At 49.2% G+C, this 14329-nt stretch overlaps 1 protein-coding gene across 2 annotated transcripts in view; it reads right to left on the reverse strand.

Annotated features, from left to right (window-relative positions):
• PFKM (phosphofructokinase, muscle) overlaps positions 1-14329 on the reverse strand; it is a 42464-nt gene that overhangs the window by 2459 nt on the left and 25676 nt on the right. For both annotated transcript variants that reach the window (XM_081082701.1, XM_081082700.1), the window contains exons 3-20: positions 13021-13094; positions 12132-12209; positions 10604-10793; positions 10216-10381; positions 9203-9247; positions 8643-8751; positions 8433-8528; positions 8104-8196; positions 7344-7469; positions 5697-5761; positions 5154-5217; positions 3979-4128; positions 3496-3566; positions 3074-3161; positions 2828-2980; positions 2218-2382; positions 859-920; positions 517-628 (exon numbers count right to left, since the gene is read on the reverse strand). In XM_081082701.1, the coding sequence (XP_080938827.1) occupies positions 517-628; positions 859-920; positions 2218-2382; positions 2828-2980; positions 3074-3161; positions 3496-3566; positions 3979-4128; positions 5154-5217; positions 5697-5761; positions 7344-7469; positions 8104-8196; positions 8433-8528; positions 8643-8751; positions 9203-9247; positions 10216-10381; positions 10604-10793; positions 12132-12209; positions 13021-13094 (1907 nt within the window). The remainder of the gene's footprint in view (positions 1-516; positions 629-858; positions 921-2217; positions 2383-2827; positions 2981-3073; positions 3162-3495; positions 3567-3978; positions 4129-5153; positions 5218-5696; positions 5762-7343; positions 7470-8103; positions 8197-8432; positions 8529-8642; positions 8752-9202; positions 9248-10215; positions 10382-10603; positions 10794-12131; positions 12210-13020; positions 13095-14329) is intronic.

A 14329-nucleotide genomic window follows, 5' to 3' on the forward strand; every position in this document is an offset into this window, starting at 1 on the left:
GGTGGAGGGAAGAGCAGTGGCTGAGGCTCATTCTGGCTCTCATCCAAGCTTAATGAATGTTCCTGAAAAAAATGTTTCTCCTCTCTGGGCCTCATTTTCTTCATTGCAATTAGTGGTTCTCAGCTGAGACAATTTTATCCTCCAGGGGACATTGACAGATTTTACTTGTTATAACTTGGGGTGGCAGTGCTACTAGTGTCTTGTGGGCAGAGTCCAGGGTTGCTGTCAAACTGTCCTATGATGCACAGAACAGCCACTACGACAGAGAATTATCCTGCCCAAAACTGCAATAGTGCCGCGGTTGAGAAACCCTGCCTAAATGAAGAGGATGGGCCATGTAATCTCTTAAGGCCATTTCCAGGGTAAAGATGGTTTGGTTCTATGACTATAAAAGGCTGTAGGCTCATGCTCTATGCGGCACCAACAGCCTCCAGCAGGTCAGAGGCCAGTGGGAGTCTGAAGGCTGGGAGGGTTATGGTTGCCTGGTGAAGGGCATGACTGGGGCGTCTTCCCTACCTGCTGCATGTGGCCAAGCACATTCTTCCTGCTGTCGAAGATGCCCTTCCCCTCCTCAGAGTACAGGTTGAAAATGAAGTCAGTAGTATAATTCTCATTGCACTTCTCATTCCTGCCAGGTAGAGACCAAATGCCCGTGACTTTGGTTGTCTCCCCACCCCAGCACCCCCTTTCTGCCTCTGTAGGCTCTGCTCTGCCCTCTGCTATCTCCTCCCATGATTCAGGTTCCCTCCCTTTGTATCCAGATTCCCCAGTGTCCCAACCGTGGACCCGTTCTGTGGGCTGGGGCCAAAGCCTGGCAACTTTCTCTCTTGAGTGAGGAGCACGCCGTGGATGAGGTACCTTAACACCAAGCCCCTTTTCACAGTTGTTTTCATCTTTTGCACCAGATGTTCAACATTCGCCTAAAAATGAAACAGTAAATCCTAAGTCTGTGGGAGTGGATAAGGTCGGGCATGTGCAGAGACCTCTTCCCCACCAGGCTTCTCCCGGAGGGCACTGGGCCTGATCCCTTTATGAAGTTCAGTGCAGACTGAAATTTAAATGAAGACCGCAAAGGAAGAAGTTGGAGACAGCTGTGGTGACTGTTGGTTTTAGCCCCCTGGCAACCCCTCTCCTTGCCCCTTCCTAGGGGTTTCTGGTTCCCTCGGGGGGCTGACACTGCTCTCAGCATCAGTCTGTACATGAGTTGCTCGTATGTACAGCAGTGATTCACCCGGGAGGAACCTGTTCCTTCACTTGGGCTTTGAGTTGGGAGTAGGAGAGAAAAAGTCCCGCCCTCCACTCCTGGCGGGGGTGGCTGCAGTCTTGGATTAGGGAACTCCTTCAGTATCCACTGTGTGGCTCTTTTTTTCCTCCAGGGAACTGGGAAGTAAGGGCCATATGGTCTCTCTGAGAGAGAGGAGTCAGAGCCTCACCCTGGAGGTGAAAGGGTATCCCCTTCTCGAAACTGGAATGAGCAGAGCCCATGTTGGTAGCAAGGGAAATTGGGAAGGGCAGCGCGATGTCGTAGAAAGGTCACCAACTTTCTCAATCAGTTCTGAGTTTAGAAAAGTTTCTAACCTCTCTAAACCTTTCTCGTCTGTAATATGAAGATAGTATTGCCCTAGTATGTCTGTTGTGAAACTAAAATGAAAAACACGCATAAAGGTCCGAGCAGCATGCCGTCCTTCTAGAGCAGTGGTTCTCAACCTTCCTAATGCCGCGCCCCTTTAATACAGTTCCTCATGTGGTGGTGACCCCCAACCATAAAACTATTTTCGTTGCTACTTCATAAGTGTAATTTTGCTACTGTTATGAGTCATAATGTAAATATCTGATATGCAGGATGTATTTTCATTGTTACAAATTGAACATAATTAAAACAGTGATTAATCACAAAAACAATATGTAATTATATATGTGTTTTCCCATGGTCTTAGGCGACCCCTGTGAAAGGGTCGTTCGACCCCCAAAGGGGTCGCGACCCACAGGTTGAGAACCGCTGCTCTAGATGAATGCTCCAACAGTAGGCGCTGTGGTCATGCATGTGAGGTCACGCTGAGGAATGCCTGCTCAGTGCTCTCTCTAGTCTCCTCGCAGGACTCCCAGACCAATCAGCTCTGTCCTCATCTTGAGCGCTCAGCTCAGGTCACTGTGGGAACCGTGCGGACAGACTGGGGTAGGGGAGAGCCACCTAGCGGGCTCTGGGTGGCTGTCTACCTGCAGGTCTCGAATGGTGAAGGGCTCCTCAAAAATGTAGGCGGCATCAGCCCCAGCCGCCAGGCCTGCCATGGTGGCCAGGTAGCCGCAGTAGCCACCCATAGTTTCAATGATAAACACCCGACGCTTGGTGCCTGCTGCTGACTGCTTGATGCGGTCACAGGTCTGCAAAGACAAAGGGTCAGAGAAAGACACAGTCAGGGATCTGATTCTTGTCACTTCCGAGGCCCTTGTCGTAACCTAACCCTGGAGCTATCCCCTCCCCGGGCACCTTAGGTTCCTGCCTGCAGGACGGCAGGCATACTTGCCGCACACACTGCAGAGCTACCCTTTCCGTTGCTCAGAGAATGGAAATTAGGCTGTGACCTCAGAACGGAAAAATACTTTTGGTGTCAGAGTCTTGACGCATTTCTCGGTCAGAGGACTCACAGATGAGAATAAACACATATGAATGGTTACATAATCTGTGCAAATGCCTGGACTTGAAGAAGCATTTTTCAAATACTGCCACTTGGTTGGTACAAAAAAATATACCTCACTTTCCAGGACCAGACTCAGTCCAGGGTTTATAATCTTGGCCAGAGGCATGGGTGGGGGCGGGGGCTCTCACCGTGCAAATTGTGTTGAGCGCTGTGTCAGCCCCCACACTGAAGTCTGAGCCAGGGACATTGTTGGAGACGGTAGCGGGAATGATCACAAACGGGATGCAGAGCTCGTCATACTGCTTCCTGCCCTCCATCAGTTCCAGGCCCCCTGTGTAAGCCTGAGAAGACAGCAGTAGGGGCAGGATGAGGGGAGAGAGGGAAATGTAGGAGGGAGGGAGGGAGGGAGAGGGGGACATGGGACTGGCACTCACCTCAAAGCCCCCAATGATGACAAGGCCCTGAATGTTAAACTTAGTGATGTTGGCACTGATCTGTTCTAAGCTCTTCTTGGGCAGAGTCCTAATTGGGGGTGGAGGTGGGTGGGAAGAGGTGTGGGGGTGGGGAGGAAGGATAATGAAATGTGGGGAAGAGACAGCAGAGAGAGAAAAGTTAGAGGACACTTTAATTTCTTGATTTGTGCCCTCTTCCCTACCCCACCCCCACCCCCACCCAAGAACACACACTGGGGCTCTAAACTGCCAGAGCTGGTAAAAGGGGTGGGGTGGCCTGTCTGCTCTCACTGAAGCAACTGTGAGCATAGCGGGGAGAATCCCAGACAACAGCAGTGGTCTCAGCAGACCCTGACCTGGCGAACTGACTCCCAGGAAGGGGGTGCTCCTGCAATGCCACTTACCTTTTAGTCCCAAGTTTAGACCCACCCTGGCCAGTCCAGCCTCCAACATAGCTCCAGCCAGCTTCCTCAATCTGCAGGGAAAGGTCAGATCGTACACTGACCCCACCTGAGTTCTGAGCCCACCCTGACACCCTCTGGTTGGAAGAGGACCACCAGGGATTGGTTTTTTCCCACCTCGTTGGACATCTTCCACCCATTCTGCTCATTCCCAAATGATGAGCACCTACTTATGTGAGGCACTGTGTTGAGCTTTGCGATAGAGAATTAAATGAGACGTTGCTTGCAAAGGGTTCGATTCAGTGGCCCTTGCCTGTTTCTACTGTCCTAAAATTAAATATCTGCCTCTGCTCAAACTATGAGACAGAAAGGTAGTGAGGGGCAGGGGAAAAAAAGAGAACAGACAGATGACCCCCTGCTACACTTATCCCCCATGACTGCTCCGTGGCCCCAGAATACCACCCTCTTTCCTTTTGACTCCCGTACCTGACCCTTGGCCAGGCCCTCGAAGCCGTCATGCACAACCAGAACTCGGTTGCCCTGGATGAGGCCAATTCTCACGGTGGAGCGGACGGCGGCATTCATGCCTGCTGCCGGGGCCCCCACATTCATCACGGCCACTGTGTGCAAGCCCGTCTGTGGAGAAGCAAGCAGAGAGAGAGCAGGGGAAAACGAGGGACAGGTCAGAGAGGAAGCTGAACTAAGTCCCTTGTGGTCCTTGAGTCAGGACATCTGCCTGACAATACACATCCCTCTCTCAGGGAACTCTTGCATAGCTTGCTCCCTCATACAATGGAAGCAAAATTCCGTATCACAAATCAGTCAATAAAGCTGCTGTCCCTGACCCCAGATATCCTATATAATAAAAGCCTAATATGCTAGGTGTCCGGTCGTCCGGTCAACCAATCAAAGTATAATATGCTAATGATATGCTAAGACCACTCAACCGCTCGCTATGACGTGCACTGACCACCAGGGGGCAGATGCTCCGACTGGTAGGTTAGCTTGCTACTGGGGTCTGGTTGATCAGGACTGAGCGAGAAGGGCCGGTCATGCCCTGGAGCCCTCCCGCGGCCCCTCCCCGGCTGGCCAACCTCTCGGGCCTCTAGTCATTATATAATGAATAAGATCTTCCAGAGCAGCATTTTCCAAAGTGAGATCCTCGGACCACTTGCTTCAGAATCCATCTAGGGAGCTCATTAAACCTACCTCTTCCTGGGCCCTGCCCCAGATCTAAATCCCATCTGGAGGAATGACCCAGGAATCTGCATCAGCACCAGGGACTCTGATCTACATAAATACAGAGAAACACTACTCCAATGGAAGAGGTGGCTTAAACGCACTTAGGTGTGACTATTCCCAGATTTGTTCAGAGAAAACAATACCTAAGCCCTCTTTCCTGTTCCTTGCGTGCTAGCACGTCAGCCCTGAATTAGACATGGGTCTTGGTCAGAGATACCCAGGGCATGCTAAGAACACAGGGCTGGCACCTGGGCGTGGCTAACAGAAAACTATCTTTGTAGGGTCAGGGACTCGGCACTGAAGGTGATAGTGGGGCCAAGAAACTGGGAAGGCTGAGGTACTAGGGACGGGGAGAAGCACTTCATAGAGGGAGGCTGGGGGCACGCCAGGGTGAAGTAGGGTGAGTAACTTGCCAGTACCTTAGACACTGGGGGTCTGACATGAGCCAGAAGCTTGTACACCTCCCAGTTGTTCATGAAGCTCCTGTAAAAAGTAGTGAGAGGTGTCTTCCATCCATTCCCCAAGCCAGCAGCCAATGGGATCTGGTCTGAAGTTTTGCTCCCAAAGTGAAACTCCACAGGGCAAATCTCAAAGGACATAAGTGGGGCAACAGCAGGGACTGGGCAGGGTCTGCAAAGGGGGCACTAATTCATCAAACCCTCCCGAGCACTCTTCTCCCCAGACTCGGCACAGAGACTGCCCCTTGCCTTGACACTTAGAATCTAGCCAGGCTCCACAGAGAGAAATACAGATTATAAAAGGCCAATCTCAGGGAGGGCATCCTTGGGATGAACTGAGCCTCATGGACACTTCACAACTAATTCTCTTGGGGAAGAAAGTTTGCAGAGACAATAGGAAGAGGAAGAGGCAGAGGCTCATATTTTAGGTCAGAAGCTCTGTGACTTTTGGCTTCATTTGGCATCTCATTGCTGTAGCTAGTGAGCTTCGGGTCGTTTCCTCACCGGCCTCTCAGCTTCAGGGCCTCATCAAACTTCTTCTCGCTCATGGCCTTGGTCACGTCTTTGGTCTGAGGGAGGAGCACAGCAGCAATCATGACTCCAGGGCAGGTCTTGCACAGCTGGAGGCCCATCCCACAGGGAGACTCTGCCCATCTCTGGCGTGTGACTAGGTCTTGTCCACCCTGCACCCCATCTTTCCTCAAACTTTCACAGAAGAAGTATTTTTGTTTTTCCTTTAATTTTCTGAGTAATGAGCAGCAATAGAAGAAAGCTGATCCAATGCTCTAATTAGTAGAAGATGGGCAGAGTGGAGCAGTGCTCACATATAAAACAGCACCTTCCTCCACCACACACTCAGGGCCCAGCTCCCAGTAGCCCCTGCACCAGTGAGTGCATGAAGACCCTGCAGATGACCCAGATGGGGAGAAAGGCTGACCCCGGCCAGGTGCTCCCCCACCACTGACTTCTGCTCTGGGAGCCAATGCTTTAGCTCTAAGGCTTTTAGAGATCCAGCTCTGAGCAAGGCTGGAGCCTGCCTGGGCTGTAGGTCACTGGAACCCTGAGGGCCAGCCCTGAGCATTCATGCCAGACATGTTAGCTCTCAGCCACGATGTTTGCTCTGTGGTATCAGTGATTCCTCTGTAAGGGCCACACCATTTCCTGAGCATGCAACAGTTTCCAGGCACTGCATCAAACCCTTCACGTAGCTTCTCTCCAATCCTTACACCAGCCCTCCAGGTGGGTATTAGTACCTCATGTTGGTTCAGAGAAGCATGTCCAAGGTAGAAATCAGAGGAAGATATAAGCTACCTAGCCAGACCTTAATAATATCCCCTGCTTTTAATAAAGTTTGGAGAGCCCTAGCTGGTTTGTCTCAGTGGATAGAGCATCAGCCTGTGGATTCCAGGTTCGATTCCAGTCGAGGGCACATGTCAGGGTTGTGGCCTCAATCCCCAGTAGGGGACGTGCAGGAGGCAGCTGATCAATGATTCTCTCTCTTCACTGATGTTTCTATCCCTCTTTTCCTCTCCCTTCCTCTCTGAAATCAACAAAAACATATTTTAAAAAATAAAAAAATAAAGTATGGAGAGCCTGGCTGGTGTTGCTCAGTGGTTGAGCACTGATCCATGAACCAGGAGGTCACAGTTCAATTCCTGGTCAGGGCACATGCCTGAGTTGCAGGCTCGATGCCCAATAAGGACATGCAGCAGGCAGCCAATTGATGTTTCTCTCTCATTAATGTTTCTAGCTCTATCTCTCTCCCTTCCTCTCTCTCTAAAATTAATAAAAACGTATTTTAAATAAATAAATAAATAAAGTTTGGAGAGATATTGCACTTCTCTTCTAATAGACATGATGAAGGGGTTTGAGGTTGGATGTCATGAGATAATGGGTCTCCTTACTAGGCAAGATGTAGAGTCTCCCATTCTTTAGGAACATGTCACAGATGGGGAAACTGAGGCTGGGTTGGAGAGGTTACGGCTGCTATGCAAAGCCCATGGCGTCCTTTCCCCAGACGGCTCTTACTCTGCCGTGCTGCCTTCCTTCTGCTCCTGCCCCAGCAGCCGTGGAGTTGGTCTCCTTCCCCATAAGCTCCAGCTCAGAGACGGGTTTGGAGCATTAGGAAGGGGCACTGGAGTCAGTACTTACCACCTGGACACACTCCATGAGAGGCAGGCGCACAGCCTGGTTACCGGAGAGGCTCACCACACAGGCTGGGGTGTCTGGGGTCCCCTCCAGTAGTGCCATCACTGCTTCCACGCCCATCCTGCTGCCCTGTAGGAGCCCAAGGAGCAAAGTCTGGTGCAGGCCTCCTTGTCTTGGCCAGGCCTGGGGAACCAGGGCACTTTGCGCCCTTTCCATCTCACAGGGTGGAGTTCCACATTTAAAGACTGTAGCCAAGAACTTCCTGGGCTTTACCTCCCTACCCAGATTGCACCTAAAGCTTCATGACTCTTCATCCTCTTGCCATCAGAACCCCAAAGGATACTACTTGATTCCAGAGAAACATGTCCCACTATAGTGGTCAAGGGGATCGATGAGGCTTAATAATATTCCTTTCTTATTGATAAAACAAGGAAGGATATTGCCTCTCTCTTCTAATGAAAGTAGGATAAGAAGGGTTCAAACTGAGTGTCTGAGGTTAGATCAGATCTTAACAACTGCACTGATGCTCATAGCTCTAAGATAGGAGACCTCACCATTGCGGGAGCATATAGTTTCCCATCATTTTTTGCAACAGAAAAGAACTCCCGAGTGTAAGGGGATGGGTCCAGCCACTGCAGAGGCTGGTGGCGGGACAGCGTGACCAGTGGTTTAAGGCCCTGTGCTGGTGAGGTCCAGTCCTGCAGGGGAAGGACAGCAAGCTGAGGGTTCTAAGGCAGGAGGGCCATCAAGTCCCAGGACTTACCAGGATGCGGTCAAAGGCTGACGGTGTCCCACCCCGCTGCACATGCCCCAAGACGGTGACCCGGGTGTCATATCCCAGGCGCTTTACCACCAGCTGAAGAGACCAAGGGAGGAACAGAGAAAGGGATATACAGAGTCAAAGAAAGAAGAGGCATAGATAAAGCATGGACAGCTTATCTTCTTATCTTATGCTTCCTGGTGGGAGGAAACCAGGGGGCGGGAACCCGGGGAGAGATGTGCAGAAGGATTAAGGAGAGACTCAGAAATGGTTAGGGAATGGGCCCGGGTGGGTAAGGTGTTCAAGACACCTCTGACTTCCTGCATACTAACGTTCTTGACGTCTTCTGAGGTGATTGGTTTCCCATGCTTGTCAATCGCACCCTCAGCCACAATGATGATGTTCAGACGAGAACCACGGGTCCTTGTCTGGTCAAGCACAAAGAGGGAAATGGTGGGTGAAACCGATGGAGGGGAAACGGAACATCAGTGAAAGAGGGTGAGGAATTTCATTTTTTAAGGGCAAAGAAATAGTGCCAGTACCTCGCTGAGCCGGCGACAAAGGTGCTCCTCCCAGTCATCATCTGGTGGACATTCAGGAATAAAAACCCAGTCGGCGCCACAGGAGAGAGAGGTGACAAGGGCGAGGTATCTGAGATGAGAACCAGAGGCATCACGCTAGGAGCTACGCTCCACAGATAGCCTCCCCTCTACCCAACAGGCTCGCCAGTCCCCATAGTTGGTGAAAGCACTGAAGAGCCTCAGTTTCATTCTTGGGGTGAGGGTAACCCTTAAGACAGCTTCTCAATAGATTCTGCCCCTGCAGGGCACTTTCTATTCATGCTCACCTCCCACAGTGGCTTCCATCTCAGAGCACTGCCTGTTCTTTCACACTGCGTGTGCCTGTGCACTGGCACACATGTACACTCATGCACGTGTAGGTATGCAAGGGAGGTGCAGTGGGGACAGGGAAAGGGGCCACACCAAGAGGCATGTGTGCACCTCCAGGTCTGTACCACTGGAGGCCTCTCTGGACTCCACAGGGAGAAGGAAAGGGCCAGTGCTGGGTCCATGGAATAAACGAGTCAAGACGGGGATCTTACCCACAGTGCCGGCCCATCACCTCTAGCACAAACGTTCTCTGGTGGCTGCAAGAGATAGACACTTACACTGTCCGAGTGTCCCTATGGTCAAGATCAGCTGTACCCACTCTTAGACCAAGTAACCTCTCTGGAAGATGTATTTGTGCTGCTAGGCCTTCCAGCAGGTTTCCTGAGCGAACAGGAAGACCTACGGGAAACACTTTAGCCACAGGGTGTCCTTCCTAGGCCTAAGAGAACACAGCAGTAAAAGGTGTCAGTACTGCCCAGTGGATAGAGTGTCGGCATGCAGACTAAAGGGTCTCAGGTTCAATTCTGGCCAAGGGCACATGCCCGGGTTGTGAGCTTGATCCCCTGCAGTAGAGGATGTGCAGGAGGCAGCCAACCAATGATTCTCTGTCATCACTGATGTTTCTATCCCTCTCCCTTCCTCTCTGAAATCAATAATATATATAATTTTTTTTAAGAAAAGGTGTCAGTACTAAGGCTCTGTTCCAGAAAGGATGGGCCTCAGGAAAAGAAGGAGAGAAAGGGAAAAGAAGGGAAGAAGAGAGGACTTGACTAACCTGGAATCCTCTAGGATTCCCTGGGATAAACTGTTACCCTTCACCCTCCCATTCTCCCACACTGCCTCCAAGCCCCCTAACTGCTGAGCAGTGGTGGTAATGGCCTCTACAATCTCTATGATGTGGTTGGAAAGGGCGGCTCAGGTTTTGGGCTCCCTGGATTCACCTCAGTCTAGACACTAATTATGTGGGAGACTCAAGAGGTATAAAGACCTCAGAGCTACATGTTTGGACAGTGGGCTAGACAGAGGCAAGAGGCAAATCTTGCAGCATTTCGAGAGCAGTGCAATTTCAATGCTCTAGGGATAATTCCTAGTTAAAAATGTGTTCTAGCCTCAGGAAACTAGTCATTATAGTCACCAGAGCTCAAACGCTCCATCTTCTCTAGCTCAGAGCTCTTAGCCTGTCCCAGCTGCCATCTTCCTACGTTGCCCACCCCCAGCCCCTTACCTCTGAGCTGTAGTAGTGATGGCATCTACAATCTCTATGATCCGGTGCAGGGCAGAGTCAGTGCCAATGGTCATATCGGTGCCGCAAAAGTCATTGTCAATTGATCCAACCAGACCCACGATGTTCAGGTAGCTAGACTTCTTTGCTTCCTCAGCTGTGATCTTACCTGACAATGGAAAGCAAACCAGGAGCCCTGGGTGAGGTGCCCGGCATGCCAAAGAGCAGATGACCAGAGAGAGAGGGAACTGGAGCTAGTGGGAATTGTAAGCTACGGCACAAAAAGGAGGGCAAAGACGGCCCATTTTGTCTAGGTAACGACTTTCTCCAAGGGAAGGGAAGGGGGGTGTGTATGCATGCACAAACAATACCGATGAGAACAATGTCTCACCCTCTTTCTGGAGGTCACTCAACAAGCCACTCCACTCAGAACGGAAGGTGTCAGCTCCAGTGAGGCTGCCATCACCTCCAATGACACACAGATTGGTGATCCCACGCTTCACCAGGTTGTGGGCAGCTCGGAGTCGTCCCTCTCGTTCCCGAAAGTCCTTGCACCGGGCACTGCCAATCACTGTGCCTCCCTTTGGGGAAGAGGGAGAAGTCAGCTCACCAGATGACACAGCCAAATTTGGGCTTAACATGCTCAGATTCCCCTAGTCCAACTCTGTGATGGGCTGACATGACCATGTGGTCCCTGGGAAGTTCCCTGACATCTTTAAGAGTCATTTGTTTCTTTGAAAGGAAAGGGCAACAACGCTGGCTGGGATGTCATGGCATCATTCCTACTTTCTGCTACACCTCTTGGAAGGCTGCTAAGGTCAACCCATTTGGTTGAAGGCCTTGTTATCAACATGATTTTCCTCAAAGAGAATACATAGATGTCTGCTGGCTTTTGAAATAATCTCCACCCTTTGGAAATTCTCCCTACTGGCCTGACATTAAGGATTGCATCATCTCAATGTGCTTGATAGTATTCTCCTCTCTCCACCACACTGTGAGTTCTAATTGTAACCTGGTACTGCCAGGCTTTTCCCTTCGCTCTGTGGGATCGATGGTGCTAGTGGAGCGAGCCGCAATACCCAGGTATTCACAGGAAAAATAGCTTTGGATATAGAAAGCCTTAAATTTCCAGGGGTTTACAGATACCCCAAGGGGTAAATACACTTATTTTCAAAAATCATATAAGCTCCTGATATCCAGAACTTTGGGGCACTGAAGGAGACTCCTGGCTCATTCCCAGACCACGTTATGGCAGGCACCATCACTTGCCTAGAACTGTCACTACGCCTTGCACATTAAATTTCTTTCCATGGTGTGGTAAAGGATTGAGACAAAGGATGGAGATATAAATATAATTTGTAAATTTTTCAGTAAATCAGAAAATGAGTATATAGTAACTTAAAGAATGACTTAAAGGCAAAGGGTTATGGATATGATCGGGGTATTTTTAGTTTTTCGTTTGTTTGCTTGGTTGACTTTAACTCTGAAAGGCTCCCTGGGTTCCTCCCTCCCTTAAATGGTCTGGTTTCAGGCCACCTCATCCCATCACATGAGGACTAGCATATTTTAGCCTTACTTCTGGCTCTGGCTCCAGTCCTCTGGTAAGGTTATTTTCAGGACCAGACCTTCCCCGTGACCCCAGAGCAGGTCTTGCTTACATGCCAGGTCCCCAAGTATTGCCTATGACCTTTATATACAGAGCAAACTGTCCTATGAGCACATCCCCTCTCTCTATCCCACTTTAGGAAACCAGGGTGATACTTTCAAATGCAATGAGTAAAGGTCAAGCATAGCCCCTACCTTGTCACTGAATCCCTTCTCATCACACCACATGGCAGGGAACTGGGGGAACCATGAGCCCAAAGCAGCATGGGGTGAAACAAGGACAAAACATGGGACAAATGTCTTCTAGAACGTACCAGCTGAAGCATCATCGAAACGCTCTCCCAGGTGGCTTCCCTGATGTTCTCGCCACCATCCACCAGGCCTTGATAACCCTGTGGGGCACATCAGACCCATTCAGTCTCTGCTAGGCTTCCCCCTAAACTCCCAGGATCAAGACAGGAACCTGGGAAGAGGTTCTCAAAGAATGAAGTCACCTGCTCCCATTACAGATTCCTGGATACTTGTGAGACCAACACAGTCCAACTTTTTCAATACCCTCTTCTAGTTTCTCCCATTTTTTATGTTCTTCCTAACACTTAATCTTAATTCCTCTTATTCTTGGCTCATCCCATTTCCTCTAATCTGCTTCCCAGGGGAACTAGATAACAGATGGTTTTGGTAACAGTGGAGGAAAAGAAAAGGGGATGTTGGAGGGAGGGAGAGGAATATGACTTGAAAAGACAAGAAGCTATTAAATTTAAGAGAAGACAGCTAGACCTTACCTAAAGAAGAGTGACAAAGAACAAGAGGAAACGAAAGGAAGGGAAACAAAGAGGAATTAGAACCTCAGAAAGTTGGGCAAACTACAGAAATCTAGTGAGACTCTTTCCTCCTACAGCTCTGTCTCTGAATATACTCAATTTGCTGTGAAATGCTAACTCATTTCAGCTTCTCTCTCTGTTTTGGAGGGAGGTGGAGGGAAGACAGGTACTTCTTCCTTTAAACTGAACAGGCAACATGAGGACCCGATCCACAGATCCCTGGGTCCTACCATCATTACTGAGGCTGAGAGTGGGGAGGGAGCCAAGACAAATCAGACACAGCAATGTAACTGGGAGGTAAGGAAAGAGAAAGTGGGGAGAGGAAAGGAGAAGGTTAAGCATATAGCAAAAAAAGAAATGGAGAACAAAGTAGAGAACCAACCTCATGGACAAAGAAGACACGGGCACCAGTAAAGATACCAACTCGGACCACAGCCCTGACAGCAGCATTCATTCCTGCAAGGAGAAAAGAAAGAAGTGAGAAAGAGGTTACTTCTAAGAAAAGCAGCCCTGGAATCCAAGATAGGAGACAGTTCTTTTCCCTATTTTATTGTATTTTATTTTGTTTTATATATTTTATTGATTTCAGAGAGGAAGGGAGAGGGAGAGAGAGATAGAAACATCAATAATGAGAAAGAATCACTAATAGGCTGCTACATGCCTTCCCCACACTGGGGATTGAGCCTGCAACCTGATCATGTGCCCTGACCAGGAATCGAACCGTGACCTCCTAGCTCATAGGTCAACACTTAACTACTGAGCCATGCTGGCCAGACTTTCCCCCTATTTTTTAAATATATATATATTTGTATTGATTTCAGAGAAAGGAAGGGAGAGGAAGAGAGAGACAGAAACATCAATGATGAGAGAGAATCATTGATCGGCTGCTTCCTGCACACACCCTACTGGGGACAGAGCTGCAACCTGGGCATGTGCCCTGATGGGAAATCGAACCATGACCTTCTGGTTTATAGGTTGATGCTCAATCACTGGGCCACACTTGCTGGGCTAGGCTTTTTTCTAAATCTAGAATATTCCTCTCATCCAAGTCTCAATGTTAATGTAGCTCCAGATACTCACCTCATTTTCCCTCCCCCCAAATCCTATCTTTCCTTGCCAGGGCAATCTAGGGAATAATAATCTTGAATGCTTATTGTATTAGACACTATTAAGTGCTTATCAAACGTCATCTCAATTAATCCCATCCACAACCCTAGAGTTGCCTCCATTTTACAAATTTTGGATGAAGTTCCAAGAGGTCAAGGTCAGAGCTAGTACTCTTAAAAAGCTCAGATTTAAATCCAAGTCCTAAAATACTTACACCAACACTACTGACCTCCATGCTATGCCCTCCTAATCTCAATGGCTGTCCTAGGTTTTTCTTTGCCTTCTGCACTGAATTTAGACATACATCCAGCTTTGGTAGGCTTTTCAGGACAAAGACATGACTCTCTGAGGCTCAGTGACCTGTCTCCACACATATACAGCTTTTTAGTGTCATTTGAGTTGTATGTTACAATGTGTATCACACAGTTGAGATTCTCTGGCTTATAATGTGAGGAGGGACTCAAGGTGATGGTCAAGGAATCATAGTACCATAAGAGATCAACTTCTTATTCAAGATATTCCAGTATGTATTTTTGTTTCAATCTAAAATCGACTTGCATCTTCCTTAACCCTACCTGGGGAAA

This window comes from Myotis nattereri, assembly GCF_964212035.1.
Source record: "Myotis nattereri genome assembly, chromosome: 2".
Lineage (NCBI taxonomy): Eukaryota > Metazoa > Chordata > Mammalia > Chiroptera > Vespertilionidae > Myotis > Myotis nattereri.